The following is a 27,374-nucleotide window of genomic DNA, read 5'->3' as shown; positions in this document are numbered from 1 at the left end:
TGGGCAACATTTAGAGGGCGGTCTGGAACAAAGTTAAATCTAAAGCTTAAAAGCGGCAAGATAATGAGCTGTCAACAGAGCGAGATGAAAGAGGTGCGTTTTGTTCAAGCAGATCGTTCAGCCACAGACCAAAGAAAGAAATTAGCAGCTCAGGCAGACGGCTTGTTTGTGTCACATTGTTTTGGCGAGCTGTCAGAAGGGAGAAGGGAAGCAATAATTCATGCGTGGGAGGGTTGTTTTTTTTTTCTTTCTTTACTTTCTTTTCACTTTATCTGTTCATGAAAAGGTGGAGAAGACCAAAGTTTAGACAGACGTGCAAACTGCCATGGTATACCCCTAAAACTTTCTGGGCGAAGGTGCGGCTGCAGTGGAGGTCGGGGAGATGCCTTTTCACAGGATTTCTATTCCCGTACAGGCGTGACAGTTGCAGACTTTATATATTCACCAGATACCAGCAGGCATTGACAAGGAATGTTATAATGTGAAAAACAAACACACTTTACAAATTCTCGGCTCCTCCTCCCTCCCAAGTGGACCGAGTCGCGGGCGATCCCAATGTGAAAGACCACGTGGATTCATGCCGTCCGGCGTGGCGAAGTCTGAGCTTATAAGATTGTTAAAATCGCTCACATCTGTACGCTTCATATGTGCCACACACACACACACACACACACACACACACACACACACACACACACACACGCACACACAGATCCCACAGCCTGAAAATAACCCCCATTTTCTTTTCTCTATGAAGTCCATGTGACAGACTCCAAATGACCTTGGAGGGATTTTCTGACCTTTAGAAAAGAGTGAAAACTTGCCAGAAGGCTTCGGGACAGACCCGGGTCCAGCTGTAGTGTTCTCGAGGTTGCGCCCGCCAGAGGGGGAGGAATGTGGACTGAGAAAGAAGACTTTGTCTGGGGGTCGTTCTCAGTCCGTCTCTTTGACTTTTCCCTGACAATCCAGCCTCCGCCACCTCCGCCACAAGCAGCCTGGTGTTTCCCCACAAATCAATTCACAGGGAGTCGTTTCACACAACTTCCCCAGTCGTCCTTTTAGTTGGATTGCGGTCGGGCCTGTGCAGTACACAGAGTACCTGGCACTTTAAAAAGTCACGTGAGAATCGCAAGGAAAAAGGACATGCGTCTTTCTAAACGTCCTAAAAGTCCAAGAAGTCAAAAGTTACTGTGCAACGGATGTTTTGTTTTGTAAGGTGAAGAAAAATATGAAACGGCTTGGAAGGCTAAATCAGATGACACCACTTTGGCTTTTACAGTTTCGACCAAAATATCACACACACGCACACACACACACACACACACACACTGTAGTTGTTCTATCATAACGAATCAGTTTCTATTCATATCAAAATTTGTTTCATTCTAAAATGTATGTTTAAAAGATTGATATTGGTGTAGACTTCTTTTTTTTTTTTCATGATTTCACTTCAATACTTCAAGAAACTAGAGCTACACTCGGTAGAGCGCAGACCTTCGCCAACGCCACATTTGTTTGCGGAACCGAGTTAGCATCGCTAGCATGTTAGCCTTCAGCTCATATGGATGCTAACTAGCTTGTCAGGTAGCTACGTCACTGTATGACAGACTGAGCGGGGAGCGTCTCCATGGCAACGGACTCTGATCTCCACGAGGTGCCGCTCTCATCCGCTTTGTATGAGACATTTCTTTGCAGTTGTTTGGGATTTATTCAGAAACATTTAACCGTAGACGTCCCAAAACCAAACCAACTGGTCCTTGGATGACGACAAATCATCCCTGAAGATTTTATGCAATTCGGATGAGTAGTTTTTGGGAAAAGTTGGTAAAATACACACATACAAACCAATAAATACACGTAGATGAAGACATAACCTTCTCTGCCAACTTTCCTTGGCGAAGGTAAAAGCATGCTGGAAAAAGGCCCCGTTGACCCTGTTGCTTTGATAACCACTGGTCCAGATGAGTCTGCGTAATAAAAACCTAAGAAGAGTTTAGATGAACTGGACTTCTTGTCACTCAGCAGAGAGAAAATAATGACGCAGGTATTCTGACTTCATCCAGTGGATCCGAACACGAGCTGCTGCTTGGTCGCACACAGCAAACTCTCCTGTCAGTGAAATCCCGAGTTTATTTCCTTCGTACCGATGAAGAGTAAAGCAGGTTGTAGATTGATTTTTGTCTTATTTGCTCTAACAAATGAAGGAGAGCGATTCGCTCCGGTGGAGAATCTACGTTACGTGGCTCTATTATTCAGCTGCTTCACAATTTGATCCAGAAAATCTTCCTTCTTTCTGTTCTACTTTCACGTTTCTGGATCTTTTATTTTTTTTGTTTGTTTTTTTAGCGAGACGATAACTTCAGCAAGTGAGACAAATGAAGGATTCTGAACGGCGTGGCATGAAGTGTTCTCTGACCGAACGTGGCACTAATGCATGGCGAAGTTCAGCCGGGACCTTTTCACTTATTATGTATTGAGAAATCAAACCGAATCAATGATTTAACTTTTGTTTTTGTACCTTCCTAATGTACCTGTGTTATTTTCAATGTGGAGAAGCAATAATTGCATGCCATGATTGTAATCTTATTAAAAAACAACAACAACAAAAAAAACTGGAAATCAAACATGACCTTCTTGTCTTGTCTTTTCTGACTCATGTCTGTTGAAAGATTTATGGACGGTTTTCTTTTCCTCCTCTCTGTAGAACAAGCCTGTCTTCATTTATTCTGGGAATATCCTGTGTTTTATGTCTTTCCTTCATCTCTGCCAACCTCCTCCTCCTCCTCCTCCTCCTCCTCCTCCTCCTCTCTCAGCGCTGCCAGAAGGTTTCCTGTTTTGACGGAGCCGTTGTCCTTGTCTGTTTTTTTTTGTTTTGTTTTTTTTTCTTTGGCTTTTCGGTTTCAGTCCGTCTTCTTTGGGACATAGTCGACGTCTTAGTGTGTCCTCCCACTGTCTGATAGGTTACACTCATTTTCGGGAGATCCGAACACAGAATTAGCAATGGCAAAGACTCCGGAACCGAAGCTGCTGTGATGTTTAATTCATCTTCGTTTGTCCTAATTCGTAGAAATCCGGGTCTTCCTCTCAGCGTCTCATCAGCCTCGCGCTTGTTGTGACGGATTAAAGCCCCAATTAGCAACACGACAGAGGACAGAATCCAAAAAGGGAGTCGATGGCATACTAAAGAGGTTTATCTTCCACGTCAGTGGCGCAAACTACCAATCAGATAAGACTTGCAATTCACTATTAAATAATTCAAACATGATGCACGTATTGAGGAAACTAGGCCTCCGCGCACGAGGAAATGTCGAGTGTTGCTGGACGCAGTTTTTCTCAAAGTGACTGAGCTTCTTTAATGTCCCTCCTGATATTTATGTCTAAAAATGTTCCTCAGCATAAATATGTGGCCTGGAATAAAAAGTCAAATGAGTCCTAGATTCAACTGAAATAGCAAGAAAGACTTGAGGGAGGCTGGTTTTACCCACGAGTAATGAGTGACCCCCCCCCCCCCCCTTATTTTACCTATGTTTTATTGGGGGTGGGGTGGTTTTGTATTTTTTCTTCTATTATTAAAATTATTATCGTTTTGAAATGTTTATTTTGTTTTTAATTCATATCAATTATTGAGTTAATTCATTAAATAATTTTTTTAATTATTATTAACTATTATTAATTATTATTTATTAGTTGTTTTGTCTGTTTTATCTGTTTTTTAGTTTTTTATTATTCTTTTTTTTATATTCAGAGTATCAGAATGTCTAAAACAAAGTATTTTGAAATGCTGCTGGGGACGTTTTCACATGCAAATAGCATGAAATCTCTCCAATATTGGTTTCAATATTCAATATTTCAATGTATTTTCTCATTTTTAGGGGTTAATGGCATCATTAACTTCAGTCCTCCCCATACATAACAACTCTTAATTAATTAGCTGACTTTTTACCCCATTTCATCGATTAAAGACTGCAGGGGGAGGAAAAGAAAACCCCACAAGTTTTGTTTATTGTTTGTTTATTTATTTTTGTGTGTGTGTGTGGGGGGGGGGGTCTGATCAACAGAGGGTCCACAATTGGTAGCAGCAATGATTGTGATCATCTTTTTCTGAGATCATTGTATTACATAAATTTTAAACATGTCCTCTTAATATGAAATTACCTAAAACCAGTTTCCACCATATCGTAATCCTTGGAAGTTCCACATTTTGTCCCTTGCACACAAATATGGTTTTTTTTTGTTGTTTTTTAAAAAAAAAAATTGTATTAAAAAGATTATGTAACCATTCATTTCCTCTATTTCATGAATGAATTATCAGACTCTTTAGCTTCTTAAATGCTAGTTGTGGCAATTAAAATCACTCTAGTTTCTTTTCTTCCTAAATCAGGAAAAAATCATTTTTTTAACTGATTCATGTCCAATTTTATTCATTCACAATTTTTTCTGTGCAGTCATTTGTACTTAAATTGCACCACCGTTATCTAATAAATTTTTTAAAGCTGCTCGTTGCTTATTAATCTCACTCCTCAACATACATACATAGCAGATATTCATGAATTTCCTTCCATTTTATCCCTTAAATGACAGTTTCTGTGATGATACATGTACTTTTTTGAGAAAAAACACACAAAAAGCAGAATTATTTTTTATATATTGACTTTTAAATGGACTATTTTGTTCTAAAAAAAATAACAAAAATGTGAACAAAAACATTATTTATTTTCAAACAGGAATGAGAACACAAACCAAACCTAGAAAAAAAAGCATCTTGGGTGAAAGCCAAAAGCCCGACTGTCCCTCATAACTTATTGTAGAAGGTAAACCTTTGAAATCCTGCAGAATTCCCAATGTACTTATTGATTAAAGCAGTTGTGTGCAGATTATTTAGACTGCTTACGCTGTGGGAGCGGTTACGGTGTTGCGCCACTGGTGGGCGCTGTTGGCCAACAAGTGTAGTAAGGAGGAGAGGAAGAGGAGGAGATAAAAGAAGTGAAATACAGTCTGGTTCGTGTTTATTATGAAATACAGACGTAACAGCAGTGCAGGTATGAGTGATTATTGTTGAGGAACCGTTACTGCTTTGCTATTAACTTGATCAGAGAAGTAAACGTGGCTGCACACACACACACACACACACACACACACACACACACACACACACACACACACACACACACACACACACACACACACACACTACTCTGTGATATCCCTAAAATACACCCAAATCCCCGTGGCTTCAAATATTTAGTATCTTGGCCTGCAGTGAGTAATAACTTAAAAAGAAATAATGTTCTGTGTCAGTGGATGATTTCCAGTGCATGAAGAAATATCTCCATCCAGTGGAGAAGTAGAAATTATTAACTTATGAAGGAGTTTTGACACCTGAGGGCGGAAAACAAGTGAGAAGTTAAATTGTAATTGTTGTGCATTGAAAAACTGCCAGAGGTATACAGATTGCTTCATTTAGTTTAAAAGACATAAACTAATATTACTTTATTAATCCTTTTGGGGGGAAATTACTTTTGTCTTCCCACATTGGCTAAATCCTTTGGTCAAGGGTATTACCCAGGCACTTTTCCACTGCTCAGCCCTACTCGACTTGCCTCGGTCGTTTTCTTTACGATATAGTTCCACCGCGGCGAGGGCGCGGTCATGATGCGGAGCCAAAAACATTGGATACGAGCTCAAATAATAAATTAAATTGTCCCCTCATGTTTCATTGCTAAAAGCACACCGGCATTAATCAGGGAGCAATTTTTTAAATTCATGATGAAAAGGATGCAAATACGGGATCCTATATATATATATTAATCCATAATAATCCAAAATGTTTAGTTGCCATTTTAATGCGAACAGGTGGAACGGGGAGGGACGGCCAAACGAGGCTTCATGAACCACTTTCTCTATTTCCTGACTCCACCAGGTGGCGCTCTTGGTTTTAAAGATGGAGGCTGAAAGACAATGAAGAGTGCTTTCAAACGTCTGTTGAACGGACAGCGCCATCTCGTGGCTTCAGGAAATAAAGACAGTGGTTCATGAAGCTTCATTTGGTCATCATTGGCTGTTTGCACTAACAACATGTAACACATGTGTGTGTTGTTTTTTTCGTATCTTCAATTTATTCTAATTGAAATAAACTAACTAAAATAATGTGAATTCATCTTTTGTGTTGCAGGATTTTATATCCGGACGTGGAAATGCTGCAGAGGGTGCAGCGCAAACTTTGCACTATTTTAAGTTCACTTTCCTGGGACTTTGTTTTTCATATATAAAAGAGAAAAGAACAATCTTGTTCGATCAACATAAATAAACGATGCAAATTATTTCCTGAGCAGTAGATCTTTGTAGATTTTTATTTCTATATCAGGGAGTAAATAACTTTTAAGGCAGAGTTTTTATTTTATTTCATTTTAATTATTTTACGGTCAGACGTGAAATAGCGGAGGAAAACACGACGCCGTCAGCTGCGGAGGTCGTGACAGGGGAGAACACGACTCCTCCCTCCTGGGGTGGAGGGGGGGGGTTCTCCGCTTCACGTCTCGTGGGACTCCGGCTTTCGACGCGGTCTCCATGGAAACGAGGCGTCACGACACGCGGGCTGCCGCTATAAAAGGAGGCCGGACGGAACCCAAATAAAGAAGAAGAGGAAGAGTCGTCACACAGAACCCCAGAGAGAGAGAGGAGCTCACCGGAACGTTCCCAGAACCTCCACCGGACCCGGACGGACCATGCAGCGGAGCCCCCACGTGATGCCTCCCGCACAACACGCGCACCAGGTGAACCCCAGGTGAGAAAATGAAGATTCTTTAAACGTCTTTAAAAGCCTCCCAACAACAGGCTGGGTGACATATATATATATATATATATATATATATATATATATATATATATATATATATATAAACTTTTTTTTTTATTATTTTAACATATTTTAACTTCTCAGACATTTCCACACTCACAAAAATAATTTTGAGTTAATATGATTTAATCATGTCACACATTTCCATCGATTCATATTAAGGAGACTGAATCCCCTTTATTCATATTGTCTGAAGAACATGAATTAGAATGGACCATTTAACAACAAGAAACTCAATATGCTTCATCAAACATATTTCTGAAATGTAAACTGAAATTATTATTTTTAGTAGAAGTAGTATTTCAAGTTACATTTGATTTAGTTTATTAGTTTCGCACAACACAAGTTCAGCCAGTAGAAAATCACTGGTTTCCATGTAAATATTGGACACAAGTACTGCAGGGATGTTGAGTATGAGGTGTGTTTGTGTGTTTGTGTGCAGAGAGGAATGTCCCGGCCTGAGAGCAGACCCCTGTGAGACCCCCGCCACTGCAGGTCAGTTCATTACTCAGCATTCACGTTCTCACATTATTCATCCTCGTCACTTGTTCAGCTCCTCTGCGGCTCCATGAAGATTTCAGAAGTTTGAACGTCAATAAACATTTGTTTTCATCCTGATTTGCACCCCGTGTGGACAAAAGTCCCGTCTGGAGGTGAAACCCAGGCGTTTCTGTCCAAACTGGATTAAAATGCGTCCAGGTCGTCGAGATAAACTCTTCTCGCCTCCTGTCCGCCAACCACTAGGGGGCAGAACCTCCCGGTGTAGCTGGGGTCTTTCTGAGCCTTCGTCTGTTCTGGTTCCGGTCCCGCAGGTGCTCCTCCTCTCCGGGTCGTCACCAACAGCCGTGAGCGATGGCGGCAGAAGAACGTCAACGGCGCCTTCAAGGACCTGAGGCGCCTCATCCCCACCCACCCCCCCGACCGCAAGCTCAGCAAGAAGGAGGTGCTGAGCCGTGCCCTGCGCTACATCTCCTTCCTGGACCAGCTGCTGTCCGACCAGGACCTCCAGAGGAGGGCGGTGGCCCCCCGGCACCGGGCGGACAGCCTGGAGGAAGAGGAGGAGGAGGACGAGGAGGAGGAGGAGGAGGAGGATGATAGTGGGAGTAACCTCCTGCAGGAGCTCCACCTGGACAGCTGGTAGGAGGAGGAGGAGGAGGAAGAGGAGGAGGAGGAGGTCTCAGGGTGTTTTCAGACCTCCTGCATGACTTTGGAGTCTCCAGGCTCCAGTTCTGGTCCAGATGTCTGGAGAACATCTGTGGATCTGATGGAGCCTCCTGGAATAAAACAACAAGAGTAAATAAATACGTCTGAAACTGTCAGACCATCGAAAAACGTCTTTTTAAAAAAAATTGGACTTAAGAATGAAGTATGAATAAAGACTGACGGATTCCTCCGGAGTCGGGATGAAACGTCACGGTAAAAGTGAAACGATTGAGGAAGAAGATTAAATGTCTCGTCTTCATACCTCTCGAACAGCTGTGAACGCATCGCTTGTGTTTCCGTTTCTGAAAAGTTCCGTGTTCACACGGCAATGTGGTGAGAATGAACTGTAACGTCGCCCCCTGGAGGTCGGGAGGAGGGATGACTGCGTGAGAACATATTTAGAGCCGTAGAACTGCGTTGGCCTGTACATTTTAGTAGTTTTTATCTGATCGTCTCAGATGAGAGAATGTTCGATTGTTTCCTCGGTGAATCGATGGAGCTCATGTGACATTCACATGTTTGACACACGTTTGATGTATTTTCATACAAAGTCGTGATCCTGCCAGATCACGTAAGATCCTGTAACCAGATTCAGTTTCTTTCATGTTGAAGGAACTTTTGGTGCTTTAAAAAAAATTATAATAATTATTAGTGTGAAGTCTTGTTAGTTTAGAATCTTTGTTTTTTACTGCTGATTTTTATTTTTTTTGTGTGTATAAATATGAGGTTTGTAAGAAAACTGTTAAATAAATATTTTCATTCAACCAAAAGATTTCTGTCTGTTTCTAACTAGTTATTAACTACGGAAGAGTATTAGGGCCACTGAAGAAAAAAAATAATTTGGAGGCAAGAAAAACAACAATTTTCATGCACTTCAGAAAAAGTAAATATTTCAAAGTTGAGATATTTTTTTTCATGGTCCATCCATCCACATGCCAGCGCGTGTGACTGCTTCCACAAAATCCATCGCATGAGGTTTAATGAAGTGGTGTCGCGCACAAAGGTTTTGGGTTTTTTATTTTAACCTCCGAAACAAAAATCTCGACTTTGATATTCGACTTTTTCTGACGCTCATTAACGTTTTTTGTTTATTTTACCTCCGAATTTTTTGTTTTCTTCAGTGGCCCTAAAACTCTTCCATATTTTTGTGACACGCACAAAGGTTTTGGTTTTTTTTAAACTCCAAAAATAAAATCTCTATTAGATTTTCGACTTTTTCTGACGTGCATAAAGTTTTTGGGGTTTTTTAACCTCGGAAAAATAAAATCTTGACTTTGTTTTTCGACTTTTTCTGAGGCGCACAAAGTTTGTTTTTTTTAACCTCCGAAAAAAATAAATCTCGACTTTGATTTTCGACGTTTTTGACGCGCACAAATTTTTTATTTTTTTTTCTTTGAATTTTTTTTTTTATTTATCAATAAGTGTCAAAAATCATTTGAAAATGGGAAAATTTCTCCCTGTGGGATTAAATAAATATTTTTTATTTTTACCCATAAAACCTTTGTACTGTTGCTCTGAGTGACATTTTTAAACGTATGAAATTAAGACATTTCTTTTTTCTCCAGCTTGACGACAAAACCAAATGTGACACAAGAGGAAGAGCGAATGCCAACAAGTGGAGGAGGAGGAGGAGGAGGAGAGGGGGGAGGAGGAGGAGGAGGAGGAGGGAGGAGGAGGAGGAGGAGGAGGAGGAGGAGGAGGAGGAGGAGGAGGAGGGGGAAACAATGCCAACGGGTCCCAGAGGAGGCGAGGAGGCGTGTTTCAATTAGAGCGAGCCGGTGTGACGACCCTTCGCTCTCCGTTCACACACTTTATCTGATGCCCAGCTCAGACAATCATCAGAAAAATAAATCAATTCTTTCAACCAAACCCTCTTTAACCCTCCTCCTCCTCCTCCTCCTCCTCCTCCTCTCCCTCGATCTCTTTCAGGGTTTCACAGCCTGAACTCATCAAAAACCTTCATGTTCATGTTAACCTGCAAATTATCCCGTCACCCCGACCTGAACCAGGGTTTGAATCGTCTGTCTGTTCTGTCTTCTTCTGAAAGGGCTCGCATTGAATTTGAAGCTATAGAAATGTATTAAAAAAAAAAAACAAATGAATTCTCTGGTTCTTTCCTCTTAATCCCAACTGGTTCTGCAGAAAGCCTCTGGCTCATAACTGTTGGGTTTTTCTCTGTAAAAGAGCCTCAAGGTGACTGTGTTGTAAAAATCAAATGAATTGATTTGAATTGTCCACCAGAGTCCAGAGAAACGGCTGTCAAACATACAATCTTCTTAGAGACTTTAATACGGACAGAGTTTGTTCATTTTACCCCAAAATAAATCCGAAGGAATCACGCCGTCATAGAATCAGGACACAACAGGCTTTTATTGGTCTGGATCTGAATTAGTGCTTAGACTGATTCTGATCTGGATCCAGATCTGGATCCAGATCTAATCTTGTCCACTTTTTGTTGTCCATTTTCAGGAATCTGTAGTTTTTTCACCACAGCACACGTCACTGACTTAATACCTATTACGCCACCTAGTGGAAGTGCGGTCCGATTGTCACAACAACGAGATCTTCCCCTAACTCCTTTAGGAAGCCTCAAGTGACGTCATCCAGGGGGTTAAGGACAAGTGGATAGGAAAGGAGATAGGAGGGACGAGTGTGTGAACGGAGGTGGATGGATCTTGACACCGGCTGATTGAAAGCCTCCTCCTCTGGGACCTGCTGCCTGCTCATTGTCTCTCCTCCTCGTCTGATTGGCCGAGATGTTTATCAGTCCCTGGCTCCATCATGGGCTTGTTAGTGTGACCTCCTCCTGCTCCTCCTCCTCCTCCACCTCCTCCTCCTCCACCTGATGCGTCCTCCTCTCAGCTCCTCTCAGCAAACTGGATGGTGGGAAAACTCCCCCGGTGGCGTCCTGGTTAATTACCCAAACAGAGACACAGACAACCCCCCCCCCCCCCCCCCCAACACCCCCCCCCCCCCCAACACACCCCCCCACCCCCCAGTTCACCCCCCAGACACAGCAGCTCGATAGTTATGATAAATTCCCCAATTGATTTTCTTATTTTATAGGTTTTTTTTACATATATTTTCATCTAGTTTTAGAGGTTTAACCAGATTTGTTTGCTCTTTTTAATCTGTCGAATTGTATTTTCCACTCTTTTTTTAACAAAGGTGTATTTTTTATTATTTTTGCAGCATTTTTATTCACTTCGAGAATGATAGTATTAATTGGATTTCAAGATGAATGAAACCAACCCTCCGGTATATATGATTCTTGTTGATATTGAAGGGTTGATTGGGAGTTGTTCTGCTTGTTTAGTGACTCTTATGTGCAGCTTTCATCATTTACAACTTCATTTTGTAACTGTGTTGTTCAACCCCAGCAGCACTTTTTCAAATGATATGTATGTTATGTTACACATGAATGTACATCATTTCAATTCATTGAAAAAATAATGAAAATATAAAAATAACAACAAAAAAACAAATCTGTGGTTCAACACAGTGTCTCTGTGCTGTTCCAATTTATTTTTCTAAGTTGATGTGTTTGTTTCTCTGGGATGTTTAGATAAAGTTATAATCCATTCTCGGACCGCAGGTGTTGTGATGCGGTTTATAAACGCACTGTAAATAAACGAAGTTAAAAATTGGCTGAACAAATGACATGACAATGACGTACAATGTACAGATTTAATACATTCTATAATGTGGTTACATAGCAAATGAATTGCAGCATGATGCAGTACAATATAAATATTGTCATTACAAAGATACAATATGTGTCTTTTAACATGGGACAAAGAAAATATACAGCATGATCAGGAGGAATGAGTTTCTTTACAATGAAGACGTCGATGCTTGTGCACCGTTGTTTTAATCTGGCCTCTTCTGGGTACAGCAACAAAATATCTCTGTGTCCATCCGGCTGGTCGGTTCACTTCGTCGTAGTATCTTCTTTATCATAATCCATCTCTCTGTTAATACAAATCCAAATACATGTCATATATACACCTCAACCACCCAGTGGTGTGTCCAACCTTCATCGTCATTGAAAGAAAGCAGAAAAAAAAACCCAACAAGATATTTTGGGTTAAAATCATGTAAGTATTCCAATGAAAAGATTTACCCAGGCCGAAGTATTTAGAATACAGTTCAATTTAAGGGGTCTAAATCTCTTCACTTTTTCTTTATTGTGGCCGTTAAACGTTAGTCGGAAAGTTGTGCCGTCGGTCAAAGACTCTACAAATAAACACTTTTCAAGGCCGTCAGTCATTTAAACAGAATAAACAGAGCAGCTGTTTTTACTGTTTTCACACATCTGGATGATAACAGCCCAGCCCATCACATGACAGACACTCAGATACACACACTCACACCCTCACACACACACACACACACACACACACACACACACACACACACACACACACACACACACACACACACACACTCACACTCACACACACTTTCACATTCAAACCAACTTGGAATCGTCAATTAGCCTCAAATTGATATTATTTATTATTTTACCAATCTAGTGTTTCACATTCTTTACATCCTCAATAATGCCAAATAATCTTGAGAATAAAAAAATTGAGGAATTGACAATGCTAGCCAACCTCCGATCTGTCCTGTAATACCACGTTGTTCAACAAGGTGGCGGTGGTGAGTGTCTTCCTGCGGTCACTCGTACACCAGAACAAAGCAGCAGATTTTCGACTAAAAACAGGAAATCGATGTCCTCGCTGACCTTTCACACAACAACTTCTAGCAAATAGCTGAAATTGAAAAAAAAATTACTCTCTGCTACCACCTAGAGGACACAGGTAGCATTACTTAAACCTTATGTCTGCGTTAAACATCGCTCTTTAATCGTTCGTCTGTAAAAAAAAAAACTAAACTTTAATTGAAATACTTAATGATGCAGAAATACTTTTTGATCTTTCTTCTTTCTAGATGTAGCCAGGCAGCCACATGCATTCGCAGATACAGAGTCACGCAAACAGTTCCGAGCGTTCGAGTCCGACGGCAGAAACACAAAACTGAGGGAAGAATAACGATGTGCAAATAACGGGGGGTTCCCTCAAAAGTCGCTGTGACGGACTCGCGTCCCTCTACGTGTCTCATCACCTCGTTCTGGCCGTCGTCGTGTCCATCGTTCAGTGTGCAGACAGGTTTTCATCGTGACGAAAAACAAAAATAAAAACAGACGGAGCTCAAACGTCCGGCTGCAGGTTGCTTCGTCTTTGAATTGACAAAACGCTCCAGAACTTGTATTTCAGCACTTCAGCAGTCGGACTTGCTTGTTGAATGAGTTCTGTTAGGTCGGAGACTGAAACGTTCTCGACACGATTGCTGGTGAAAATGAATGAGTTCACTTTGGTGACACACGTTCTTGTCACAGAGATAAAAAAAAAAAAAAAAAACTGTTTCCACAAACACGGTGGGGAAAAGCAGACGTGTTTTACATTCATTTCCAACTGAAGATATTTGGCTTCGACCGGCGCCTCGCTTCAGACAGAGAGGAGAGGAAGGGAAAAGTTGCACCAGACTGATTTCTCACTTGAAGGTGATTTACAAGTCAGAATTAACGAAACTCATGAAAACGTCCGTTGTGTTTCGGGGGTCTGTGCTCGGACTCACTGAAAGCACAACTTTTTGAAAACGCTTCCAACTCCGCCTCCATTTGGACGGATGACAATTTTGAAAAAAGTTCAGTCTATGAAGAGACTGTGGAAAATACAAACTTTTCCAAAATGCTCTGAATTTGTCTCCAAGGAAACGGGGGAAAGTGCAACTTTTTGAAAATACTCCGACTCTCTGCAAAACAGGGAAACTTATCTGAAACGCTGCTACTGCGCATGCAGACCACAGCCATAGTAAATAGTTATTCTGCACATGCTCAGTAGAGGGACAACCAGAACAATGTTTTCCTCCAGAGTGTCTTGACTCCCAGTCCAGATTCTCCTGAGACTTGGTACTTTTATTTTGACAGTCACCGTAAAAACAATCCAACTTGGTCGTCTGTCCACCAGAATGTCCGTGTTCTCTCATTGTTAATGCCTCGAGCCTTTTGTTCTCTGTTTTATGTGTGTGTGGTTACTAAACCAACCAACAGCTCCCACTAGTGGCCCAACATGAAAACTACACCTTTTTTCAGCTCATTTCCCTGTAAGCCAACATCGTTTTCAAAACATTGCCTTGTAAACACAAAGCTTCTCTGAGATGAAATCATTTTAAAAAAAAAAAAAGTTTCAGGTGAAACGTTGTCTAAACGGGGAATGGAGTGTGAAACCTGCTCGCAGGAATGACGCTGAGATACGTTTACTGAAAAGAAAGAGACAAAACGTCTCCTCTGCATAGTGATTCGAGATATCTTAGCAGCAGAACACTTCAAATTAATGTTTACTTCAAATCTCCGTAAAGCAGAGCTGTCACTAAAGTGAAACTCTAAACTCACGCAGTCGGCTTCATGCAAAGCAGTAAGTTTCAGTAATTCTCATAAATTAGATGGATTATTCAAATTCTAAAAATTAAGAACTATATTTTGATTTTTTTGTTTTTTTCTTAAACCTCCCCCGTCTCCCTGCCCGTAACCAACTATCAAAAAAAATATGACTATAGAGTTGCTCGCTGCTTCTGAACATTCGATTTTTTTTTACAAACAATTTCTTTGTTTTCTAAAAAAAAAGAAAATCCCTCATGTGCAGCTTTATGGGGTCTTTCAGCGGGCGCTCCAGCGGGCGCTCCAGCGGGCGCTCCAGCGGGCGCTCCAGGGGGCGCTCCAGCGGGCAGCGGGCGCTCCAGCGGGCAGCGGGCGCTCCAGCGCCGCGGGACCGGAGGCAGCTCGGGGGATTTCCTCCTTCCCAACTTCGGAAAGAACCGGACGCAAGTGAATTGGGGGCAAAATGTGGTTTCAAACAGTTGTGCAGATTGGAAGAAGAAGAAGTAGAGGGTAGAATTTCCAGGTATCCAGCATTTTTTTTTGTTTTTTTGTTTTTTACAGTACGTGATCAGAAGCTCATTCGTAAAACTTCACTTGGTCAGTTTTCCCCACAGACAGCAGCTGCTACGTCCAGTGAAGAGTTGATAAGGGTTTTATTTTATTCCTGCAGTGGCTTTCAAGCATATGAAGCTTCCAGCTTGTCCGGAGGCTTTACTGGGAAACGTCATTAGAAAAAAAAAACTAACAAAAAAAAAAAAGATGGTAGGCCATGTTTGTAGTCCTTCCTGAAGGCCTACAAGTATAAAAAACTAAACGAACAGTCACCTTGGTGAGTTACAGTTGGAAAACTGTCAGCCCTGTTTGCGCCACGACAACGAGAAAGTTTGTGGTCGTGAGTGAGATCGGCCGACGATGTTCATCGGGCGTCCTGGGAAGCGTCCGCCCACGTGCTGGCTTCGTTCTCGTCCGAGTCGGAGAGCGCCGCCGTGCACAGGTCGCTGAAGATATCTGGAAGAGGAAGACGAAGAGAGAGAGAGAGAGAGAGAGAGAGAGAGAGAGAGAGAGAGAGAGAGAGAGAGAGAGAGAGAGAGAGAGAGAGAGAGAGAGAGAGAGAGAGAGCGAGGGAAGTCAGTTTCAGCAGCTTCACAGAGCTTGGCACTGACGGTACGTGTCCACAAGAGGGCGTTGTTTTCTTGCATTTGGAAACGCGCCGCGTCTGGAAATGTGTCTGGATAATAATTGTCTTTCCTTCGACCGGAGCACTTTTGAACCTCATGAGGGAAGAACGAATAAAGGAAGTCGAAGCGTTTGTGTAAGGCTTCGTTCACACAGCAGGGAGAAGAGACCTAATTCTGATTCTTTACTCACAGTGACTCACATCCGATCGGCTTTGTGGCCGTGTGAAAAACTGGGATTCCAATGTTTTCCCCCCCCAGACCCCGGCCTCGTTCATATGTGGAACCGATTCTGATATTTTTCTACATGTGACTGCTTCGTCATCGATGTGTGACTGACGTCACGAGGAAGTGGCTCCCCCAGAATAAAAGCTGTGCTCTCTTTTTTCCCTCCTTCTCCTTCTCCTTTCCCTCGTCATGCTGTCTAGATTTTCTCGGCTCGTATTTAACAACCACTTGAAATGGATCTACTGACCTGTGCTGACCTGTGTTGCCAGATATGGTGGGTATCCCCCAATCAGGGAGCCAAATTCATCTTACCTTTTAAACGTTGTTTATTTTGTGCATTTGTGTGTTTATGGCGTATTCTTTATCATACATATAATAGTTTTACGTTTAGGTTCCACCTTGTTTGGGTTGAAAACGGTGAGTCACATCTGGCAACCCTGGTGCTGACCGGCGTGACGCCCATATTTACTTCTCTCAACAGCCTCTGTTGCTCATGTGCTCTGGTGCCAATAACCTTACCTATATTTAAAACATTTAAAAGACGGTTTAAGCTCACTATTTTTGAAAAATATCAAGGCCAGGAACAATAAAATTCACTGCGTTCCCTAAAAGGACAGTTTAATGTTGGTTTTTCAGTCTCCTCTGATATTGGCATCACTGATACGGTAATCAGTTTTGAGATTTACTTGTTTCTGTTGCGTTGCTTTAATTGTAGAAGTTTTACTTCAAAATAAGTTTCGCTTCAGTCGGAACCCTTTGCTCACAAACTATAAGTGAGGATGCCGTCCCATTGACAAAACAAGTTGACAGATATTGTTATTTTTCCTCTTCCAGTTCAAACCAACATGGCGGCTCGGTCACAAACTGTCTCTTTTCTTAGTAAAACAGTTCAGCGTAAAGTATTTCTGAAAGGCGCGAAAGCTGACCGTGCCGAACCTGTCCTTGTTTTGGTTCCACTACAGCGAGTTCAGGCGTTTTACCGAAGTTTCGAGACGAGAATGGGAAGCGAAGAAACCGAGGCATCCTGTGGACACGCACCGTGAAGGAATGGCATTCGAGCACGGGGACTTTTCACATGAGAATACGCAGGCCGCAGTGCAGTGCAAAATCGTGCTCAGGACAAGGCAACGCGTCGACTGCTTGTCTCGTTCAACACAAGCCGTTACGATGCGTGAGGGGCGGCGGATGCGAGCCATAAAAAAAAGCAGGCGGGCGAGGGCGAGGGCGAGGGCGAGGGCGAGGGCGAGGGCGAGGGCGAGGGCGAGGGCGAGGGCGAGGGCGAGGAGGAGGAGGAGGAGGAGGAGGAGGAGGACGCCTCTCCACCCTCCAGGAGGTCTGTCCACATCCAGGGTGGAGGAAGAGGAGCGGGAGTCAAAAGCAAACAAAGAGGTGATGATGGGACGAGGAGGAAGGTGAGTGAGGACGAGGAGGAGGAAGAGGAAGAGCACCAAGACAAAACAAGCGAGGCCGCAACAGAAGAGTCGGAGGAGCAGCCTTCAGCTCGGGGAGGCGGAGAGAGACGAGTATTGACTGGAAAAATATCAACGACACAAGCTGTGCTGATGTTTCATACTAGAACTGGAGCTACACTCGGTAGAGCGCAGTACGTTTCGCCAACTTCTTCTTTCTTTAATCACGAGCCAGGTAAACGTCCTCCCACCACCATCACATAATTCAATCAAGGAAAACGAAAGCCGAACAGAAGCTTAAAAACTGGGAATTTTCTCTGGGTTTTTTCAGGCCCCTGGTCCACGTGCGTCACAAAAATCCTGGCAGATGTGTTGATGTGGGAAGGGGGCGGAGTCAGGTTGTCCATAACAGAGTGTCCCGCCAGTAAGACAAGGTCTGTCCACACAAGAACGGCGTTTTCATGTAACTGCATGGTTTTTTGCTGATCATTCATCATTCAGCGTTTTAGGAGCCCGAAAATGTTCCGTCCCAACACAGAGAGTGCGGTTAAAATGTAGGCCGGGTTGTGAAAGGCCGCGGGTATGTGACATCATCACAGTAAACGAGGAGCCGACGCGGAACACGTGTGTTGCAGCCGGAGATCAGGTATCCGAGTAAAGTCGTGAGCCTCCGTGCGAAAGGTTCTCATTCCAAACAGCAGCGTCCAGCTCCTGCTGGATCTCATCCTGTCCTGTCACAGCCAGGAGCGTCTGCACCTCGTCGGAACACCAGGGGGCAGTGTAGTACCAGCATTTCAATAAAGCCAGTTAACAAAACAACGTATGTAAACATGCGTTATGTTTCCACACTGCGCAGTGGAAAAAAGGCGATATATTCCAAAAAATGGTCATTACTCTGCTTTGATATTTTCTCCAGAGTGAAGAAGCGATTGATGGTTTAGAGCAAAAGAAAGGAAGGGAAAAGAAAAGAAGGGGGGGGGGGGGGGGGGGGTGAGTGGGTGTGTTCCAGCATGGCTGCCAGTGGTTAGTGGGAGGCTGCAGTGATGTTACTGTAAGTGAGGAGACCTCCTTCAGATGCTGTTTGTAGTATACTGGGAGGAACCAGCCCAGTCTCCTCTGTTAAAAGGTTCTTGACTAGCCTAGAACATGAAACACAATGAAGAGGGGAGGGGGGGGTGCGAAGGGGGGGGGGGGGGGGGGGGTCACTCAAACACAGGAATCAATAAGTATAGTAACACTTTTCAAGCAGCAACTTATCTAAAATGAGATTTAAAAAAAAAAACCTGTAAAGAAAAAAAATAACAGGTTGATTGTTAAATGACTGAATCATTATGATACAAACTGATGCTGCAAATTAACAACGTCGGATGTCAAGTGTGAAAGCAGAGCAAATCTTTTACTGATTTAATAAATAGAATGTAATGTAAAGAGCAGTGGCGGCGGGCCAATAGAGGGCGCTGACTCCCTGGTGGAAGAAAGAAGGAATTTCTTTTTTTTTCTTATAACAAAATGTATTAATAAACTGTAATACTGTCAAAATATGTTTATGCCAATAAACTAACAATGGGCCCTGAACTGTATTCGCTGTAATTTCAAGTAAACCAGGATAACTGCATGCTGTATAATTCTACATGTGGGTATATGTGTCAATACATTTCAATGCATATAAATTCTATATATGTATAATATATGTTTGTATAATTGGATATGGTCAAACAACTTTATTATATTTATTCTATATTACATATCATTAATTATTAAAAAAAAGTTTTTATTTATTGATGCTTTTTCATTTCACAATTTGTCCTAATATAATAGTTCTAACATGTTTAAATGAATTGGATATTAAATAAGTGGAAGCTAAAGAAAATTATATATTATTTATGGAGAAGTGGTGGGATTTAATAAGTTATACTTCTTCCCACTCCTTTTCAGACATGGTATCTGGGTATATTGTTCTGCTGTGATTATTCACTGTTTGTTTGGTTATCTGGCGTGAGCTGGGGATTTGATATAAATTTTGAGCATGTCCGAAATAAAATAGAAAATGAAAATGAAAAATGTAATGAAATTGTATTCGGTGAGAGCGATGATATTAAAAAATAAAACAGCCTGAGCACTGGACTGAAAAAGGGTTAATCTGGTAATAGGAAGTGAAATGAATACCAAGAAGCTCAATGTCGTCCAAATATCTGAGTGACTGAGAAAGAGGGAGTAAGACAGACGTGCAATGAAAATAAAACATAAAACATAAAATGGATTAACAATGCAGCAACAGTATGCATCTTAATGAGACATGATCATGATGGAGCAAAACAAGCAGCGGCAAACTTTTCACAGTCGGCGTAGAAACAAACTGAGGAAAACGGTATACCAGTTTCCGGTTTCTGCTTCCTCCAGAAACTGCACCAGGTCGCCCGTCTCCAGCGAGAGGTCCCGGGGCTCACGGGAGTCGTAGGTCAGCTGCACCCGGAAGTGGCTGCTGTCGCCCTGCAGCCAAAAGATAGAAAGAAAGAAGGACCTTGTTCATTCATCCTGGTTAATAATCTCTATTCTCTTTGTGTGGTGGCGCTTAAAGCACCAAAGGTGATAAATGAAGTGAATAAAAAAATCATAAAATCAGACCTAACAAGTATTATATTGACACAAGTCCCGCCTCTTGACCCATGACCCCGTCACATGATTTGACGACAACAATGGTTGCTAAGCGATACCTCCTCCAGGTGGAGCTGCAGAAGCTACTGACGCTCGTCGGTTCAATAAGGCCAGATGTTGGGTTTCTAAAATACAGGGCTTTTTTTTTTTTAATGCTCTGTGTCGTCTTCTCCATTTTTGGTGTATTTCTGTGGCAGGAATCACAGCGCCCCCTTTAGGCCTGACACATGTACTACATCGCTTTGAGCTGCGTTCATACTGACATGCGAAAGGAAATCTTTTTAACAATGATGGGGAGAAAAAAAAAAGATTGTTTAAGCTCGTGGGGGCGGCGCCGGAGTCGGATCGTTTTCAAAAAGTTTCACCTCGGGAGACATTCTCAGACCTGTCTTTTTTTTTTTTACTTACATTTTTATTGTTGCCTTCATCCTCTGAAGAGTTGGAGGATTCTTCTCCACTGGAGGGAATCGTCTCGAAGTCCTCGGTGTCCATGGAGGGCAGACGCCTCTGAGTCCAGCCTGAAGACGAACGCGACGCGTTACTAACGTCTGAAATCAGCTCGTAAACAAGGACGTGTCTGATCTACGGATCAGGCCGGCAGGAGAACGACAGCTGTGAATCACAAACTCCCGACGACACCATCCCGATATTCCGAGAAGAAGCTGGGCAAACTCGCAGACCACGCCCCCTCACAGCAGGCCACGCCCCCTCACACAAGACACACTTCTGTAAAGCGACGTTTTAAATTTTCAACGGCACAGCTTATTTCTCGCGAACAAATATTGTCAGAAAGACATTTCGCTGAACTGTTTTAGTTTTTATCTGCAGGTTTAACCTGCAGTACTGCAGTACTGCACTACATGCTGCATGCTAACGAGCTTCAGCGCTCACACAGTTGCGAGGCTACATGCTAAACTTGGTTAAAGGGATCATATTATGCAGATTTTCAACACTTTCACATGGATCTCATTGGTCCAAAAGCATAGTATTTAAAGTTTATTGCTTTTCCTTGAATTTTCATCCATTTGAATATTGGATCACAGGAGCTGCATTCAGAATCTGTGCCCAACGTGATTCCTTCATAATTGTCTATGTTTCTGCGGTTTCCATGTGAACGGACATGATTTGACTCCTCCCCCTCCTCCGCTGCAGTTACCTGGTTGTGACGTAGATCTGGGCACCACCTTGTTCCCAGCAGCACCCGGAGTGCCGCCGCCTGTCATGCTCTGACGCTTCCCCAACGCAGCCATAGCGCCGCGCAACGTATCTGGAGGGAAGCCCAGACGCTTTACGCCAACCGCGTGTACGCACGTCTGCTGACTGCTCATGCGCAGACTTTACACAGTGTGGATGCGACTGGACGAACGAGCACAACGCACGAGATCACTTCACCAGGTGAGTGCAACATGCAGAACTCAAACCGGGCAGTGTTTGTTCTGGACAATGGACTTTCCGCTCTGAAAAATATCTATTTCTATATATCTATAGATCTATAGATCTCTATATCTCTATATCTCTATATCGCTATCTATATATAGTTGGGTTTTTTTGCTTTCTTTTTTTTTAATTTTACCAGAAAATTAAAAAAATTTATTTTCATTTTCATTTTAAAATAAAAAAATTTTAATTGATATTCAAGGTATTTTTCTTTATCAGCATCAAGAAGACATAAAAGAAACTTTAAAAAACCAGTTGATTTTCATCTTCTGTTTCTAAAAACCAAAAAATAAAATCATGAGAAGACAGGAACAAAAAAAATTTAATTCATATTGTGCGACTGGAAATTTTCAAAGTAAGAGCACGTGGGGGCGGTACTGTGTTTCTGGCGTGAGCATCAGAATATATGACTTGGTTTCCTGAGGCCAGAATAAAATGTCTGAGGAACTTTACTCTGACGTGATTTTTCACATAACTGCCAGGACACACTTGTAAAAGAGATTATTAATCTCAATGTGGTTCTCCTGACAAAATAAAAGCTCAATGAAATAACGGAAATAAGAACCAGTTATAATTTCCCCTTCGCTACGTGTGTGGCACGATATGTCTTGTAATGTTTTTATTCTTTGTTTTTAGAAACAGAAACTGAAAACAACCGGTTTTTAAAGTTTTGTTTATCTCTTCTTGATAAGGAAAAATACCTTCAATATAAATTTTAATTATTTAAATTTCAAAATGAAAAAAATGTTTTGGCTTCATAACATTATTCTCTGAACGGTAAATCCAAACAAACACTGACCCAAACACAACTACACACAAAGAACAACACAATCAAAAGTACATTCCCACTGGTGCTCATGCATTAATAAACTACAAAACACAAGTAAAGACGCAACAGGAAACTGAAACTAATGCACAAACCACTGAGAAGTCAAAAAGTAAAAATCATGTCTCGAAGCCAGACATTTCTCCTGGTGTACCTTCGTAACCGAACGGAGTGGGATCACTCTTTATCTCGTGTCTCTTGCTCTTTATGTTAGCAGCGAGAGGACCTGGATGAAGGACACAACATGGGACCACGACACATTACAACCAGGAACAACACACAACTTCACTCTCACAACATTTCAAAGCCTCTTTTACATCAATACAAGTGTTCATCTGGCGTCACGTCATTATAACTAATGGAAAAATGGCTAAAAAAAACAGGTTGCATTCCGTCTCAAACAGGGGTCTGCGACCTGAAGCTTTTAGAATATGTAATGTAATTAAACATTCCTTTCATTTTTATTTGCAGCCGACTATGATTTTCAAAAGTGCCTAAAAACACCTAAATAAGGTAAAACAGCAAATATTGACAGAACAGCTTTGTTTCTAAGTAAAAAAATATTATAAAATATAAATATATATTTTTTTAAAATTATGTTAAATAGGAAGAGGAAGTTAAAAGTAAAACAGGGAAAAAAAGATAAAAAAAAAAAGGAAAATAGCTAAAACTGCTCTAACCATTGGGAAACAACTGCTAAATAAGGTAAAACATTGAAAACTGACAGAACAGCTTTAGGTAACAGTTGAACTAAAAAGAAAATATATACACATTAAAAAAAAAAAAGTTAAATAGGAAAAGGAAGTAAAATAAAAGAAAGTGAAGAAAGACTGAAAAAAGAAAAAAAGATTTTAAAAAAATTTAAATAGCGAGTATAGTTAAAACTGCTCTAACCTTTGGGAAACGTACAAGATACGAGCCAAGATGTATAAAAATGGCTAAAGTTAGAATATTGCTGAAAACAAATGGTTGGTGTTGGAAATCGCCCATCTTGGGGGCGTACCCCAAGATGGGAGGTTTTAATTGTCGTCAGCAGAGGAGGCGAAATACTATAAACCACCACTGTTAAATTTATTAGCATGAACGCTGAACCTCATGTGATTTACAAATTTCATTTTAAATCTCCGGGGTGCATTGTTCTCCGGTGTGTTTATGTTTATCAACGGTCCCACCATCGTTTTTTATTTTTATTGTTCGTGTGAGCAAAGGTCTGCTATGCTATCGCTATTTTTTATTTTTTTTTACTCCTCATGAATTGATTTAAAGTCAATTTAAGGGCAACTGGATATGTGAGAATACCAGATGACGTCTCCTTTAAAGAAACAAGAAGTGCACCAATAACGAGACGGTGTGAAGTACGGATCCTGCACAGAGTACTGAATGATGTTCTGCCAAAATATAGATGAGAAGAAAGTTCGCCTCGAGACGGTTTTTTTCCACCATTGCGTAGTTTTTAACCAACATTTCACCAAACTGTCGTCAGACTCGCGGCAGCGGTGAACGAAAGAAGCAGGGGGAAGCTGAGAAGAAGCAAAACAGGGAGGTCCTGATGGATCGGGTACCTTTTGCGCGCCGTGCGGCGAAGGAGGAGGAAGAGGAGGAGGAGGAGGAAGCAAGGGAGGAGGTGAGAGAGAAGCGGCGGGGGACCTCCGCCTCCTTCACAGGGGGTTCTGAAGGCAGAAGAGGAGCAGAGGAGGGACAGAAAGAGCAAATGTTTCATCAGCGGAGTGAAGAGGAGGATAGTGGGAGCAGAGGAGGATGAGCTGATAACTAGTATTACTAAAACTACTTAGAACTAATATCAGCTTCACTTTTGTCAGTAATGGATCGTTTTTGTTTTAACGATGACCGCATCAATCCAATCCAATCCAATCCAATGTATTTATAAAGCACTATTAAAAACAACTCAGTTGACCAAAGTGCTGTACAACAATATAAAAATACAATTATAAATACAACAATACAGTGGCAGCACAGAATACACTTTGAGCAGTAAAAGTCAACTTCAACACTGGTTAAAAGCCAAAGAGAACATGCGTGTTTTAAGATGTGATTTAAAAACATGAAGGGAGTCAGCCTGTCTAATGAACAGAGGAAGCTCATTCCACAGTTTGGGACCAACCACAGAAAACGCTCGGTCTCCTCTGAGTTTGCGATGCGTCTGGGGGACCGAAAGCAACGCTTGATCAGCTGACCTGAGTGAACGTGCTGGGGAGTACGACACAAGCAGGTCGGACAGGTAACGAGGGGCAAGGTCATTAAGACATTTAAAAACAAATAACAGAATTTTAAAATCAATTCTAAATTGCACTGGGAGCCAGTGCAGAGAAGAGAGGACGGGTGAAATATGATCATATTTTTGTGAGCCAGTCAAGAGGCGCGCTGCAGCGTTCTGAACCAGCTGCAGGCGGGTCAGTAAGGACTGGCTGATGCCGGTGTACAGGGCGTTGCAATAGTCCAGCCGGGTTGTGACAAAAGCATGAATCAGTATTTCAAAATGATGTTTTGAAAGTGAGGATTTTATCTTTGCGAGTTGCATCAAAAATAAAGACGTTGATATTGGGGTGATGGATTTTTACAGGAGGAAGAACAGCAAGTCATCATAACTCGTCAAAAGACGACTTGGCCACTTTGTGCGCTTCACACCAGAATTCTGATTGGCATGTCAGTAGCACTCACTCAGGCCTCGTTTCCATGACAACGTTTTAATTGAAAACACTTCGTTGGTGAAGCTACAAACATTAACAATTGGAGAACACGGACATTCTAGTGGACGGACGACCAAGTTGGATGGTTATTACTTTGACTGTCAAAATAAAAGTGCCAAGTCCCAGGAGAACATGGACTGGGAGAAGAGGTAGTTACTCCGGCCGTGGAGCCCATGAGCAGTAGCAACATTTCTGCCGTTCGAACAGCGATGGAGAGAGAGCATTTTCAAAAAGTTGCGGTTTTCCCGTTTCCACAGAGACGGAGTCGGAGCGTTTTCAAAAAGTAGCTTTTTCCTCTGTTGCCAAGGAGACGGAATCGGATTTTTTTAATTAATTTTTTTTAAAGTCGTGTTTTCACCCGGTTCTACGGAGACAGAATCGGAGCTTTTTCAAAAAGTTGTGTTTTATTTTTCCTCTGTTTCCACGGAAGGTTTTCAAAAAGTTGAGTTTCCCCTCGTTTCTACAGACACAGAGTTTCCATGGAGATGGAGTCAGAGTGTTTTCAAAGACTTCCACCTTGGGAGCTTCTTTTCAAAAATAAGTATTTCCAGTGGCTCCGAGCACCGTTGTTATGTAAAGCGGAAATGTAACAAAAGTTTTGCAAATTTCACTTGAAAACGTTGCCGTGTGAACGAGGCCTCACATACAGTGCTCAAATAAAGTTTTCCTATTTGGAATTTAATTACACCTTTTGTTAATAAATGAATAAATATCAATTGCAATCAGAATAATAAAACAGTTCAAATCAAAATAAAACAAATTATGGCGTCTTTTCATTTCTGCTCAATTCTTCTCTGGACTGGTAAATGCAGTTTTACTCAAACGTCTGATTTTACCGCCGACGTTGTGCTTTATATAATCATCCAAAGTGCTCACGCACCACCGGGAGGAACTTGGAGTTCAGTGTCTTGCCCAAAAGGGTCTTTTGCAAGAAGAGGAGTCAAACTCGATCCCATCAACCAGCTAAGCTTTCAATCGATGTGGAATAATGTCAGAAAACCACACAGAGAATCTAGAAATATCAACTTTCTGTGTAGTTAGAGACACTTCAAAGCAGTGATGGATACACAACACCAGCAGCTGAATCACCAGAGGCTTTCGGAGCAGCAGAGTTAGCTGGTGTTGTGGAAAAAATGGCTTCCCTGGTCACTGGTGACCGACGTCCTTTCGCGTCCGTCGTTGCTGCGAGCGACAGCAGATGTTAAAATAAGACTCACAAAAGGTTCGGCACTTTGAAGCTCAACTCTAAAGGCGGTTGAGCAACATTCGTCAGAACAGCTACGGAGCTAGCGTCGACACAGATGCTGAGCGGAGGTGGTTCGCCACAACGCAAAGCCTTGGCACATGGTTTGAACTGCACTTTACGACATTTAAAGGAGTCATATGATGCAAAATTCACTTTCTCATGGTTTTCCAACAGTAATAATCGTCCCCATACCTGGAATGACGCCCCAGAAGTGAAGAGAGTCTGTCCTCTCTCTCCCTGGCTTGTTTCAGTTTTTAAAAAGTGTGTTGCTCCAACCAGCCAATCAGAAATCAAACCCTATATAGTGTCATCGGGGGTTTAGCCAATCCCAATCAAGGCAGGCCCTCCCTTTGACTCCTCCAACAAGCCATGGTGTCATGTGCCAGCTCTGCTTTGGCACATGGCACCACGAGAGGAAGTACTTCCTCCTCTTCCCAAGATGGGCATGTGTGGGTGGAGCCAGTCCAGCTCACACAGACACAGCAGATTCTGAATGTAGCTCCTATGATCCAATATTGAAATGGAGGAAAATCCAGAAAAAACGCTGGATTTTGGGAAAAAAACTATGGACACAATGTTTGTTGAGCAACGAGACCATGTGAACGTGTTGAAAAGCTGCATCATATGACCTCTTTAATTAGTAGTCATACTCGGTATTTGTAAGTAGCTCAACGTTAGTACTCGTATTTGTACCTGTCCTTCAAAAAAGTGGTTTTGGTGCATCCCTAAAGACGAACAACTGACGATGAGAAGGACGGGGTTGATCAGGATGGCAGTTGTGATTACGATGATGATAATGATGATGATGATGATGATGATGATGATGATGATGATGATGATGAAAACGATGAAGGGCGACAGAGGAAGTGCTGGACATGCGGTTTACCTGAAGGAAGAGATCTCCTGTTGGAAAGTCTCTGCAAGCTGAAATGCTTTCGAACATTAGCAGCCGAGTGGCCTGATTGCTTGGCTGAAGCGTCAGCTGAGTAGCAAGAAGTGAGAGCAAGCAGAGGGTTAGACGAGGAGGGCGAGCAGGGCGGCAGCGGAGTTCAGAAACGCCGGCGACGGTTCGCGAAACAAGTTTAGACATTCGCTTTCCCGGCAGGTTAGTGCGTGAGACAAATGATTACACAGTTCAAAGTAGAATAAAGTGCCGCTGATCAGCATGAACCTTCAACTACAAGAGAAA

The 27,374-nt window shown here is 42.1% G+C and overlaps 1 protein-coding gene across 10 annotated transcripts in view; it reads right to left on the bottom strand.

Moving 5' to 3' along the window:
* Positions 1 to 14,625: 14,625 nt before the first annotated feature.
* Positions 14,626 to 27,374, bottom strand: part of mcf2l2 (MCF.2 cell line derived transforming sequence-like 2) — a gene marked incomplete at its 5' end in the record, with an annotated part of 69,334 nt that continues 56,585 nt past the window's right edge. For 5 of the 10 annotated variants that reach the window (XM_080473360.1, XM_080473359.1, XM_080473363.1 and 2 more), the window contains 4 exons: positions 14,632 to 15,509; positions 18,379 to 18,452; positions 19,688 to 19,803; positions 20,377 to 20,486. In XM_080473360.1, coding sequence (XP_080329486.1) covers positions 15,418 to 15,509; positions 18,379 to 18,452; positions 19,688 to 19,803; positions 20,377 to 20,486 — 392 coding nt within the window. In that variant the 3' untranslated portion in view covers positions 14,632 to 15,417. Of the gene's footprint in view, positions 15,510 to 18,378; positions 18,453 to 19,687; positions 19,804 to 20,376; positions 20,487 to 27,374 lie in introns of all 10 variants that reach the window. The other 5 variants (XM_080473368.1, XM_080473364.1, XM_080473365.1 and 2 more) reach the window with 1 other exon arrangement.

This window comes from Lipophrys pholis, assembly GCF_963383615.2.
Source record: "Lipophrys pholis genome assembly, chromosome: 10".
NCBI classification, from domain to species: domain Eukaryota; kingdom Metazoa; phylum Chordata; class Actinopteri; order Blenniiformes; family Blenniidae; genus Lipophrys; species Lipophrys pholis.
Note: the sequence above shows the minus strand (reverse complement) of the source record. Positions and strands in the feature narration are given on the sequence as shown.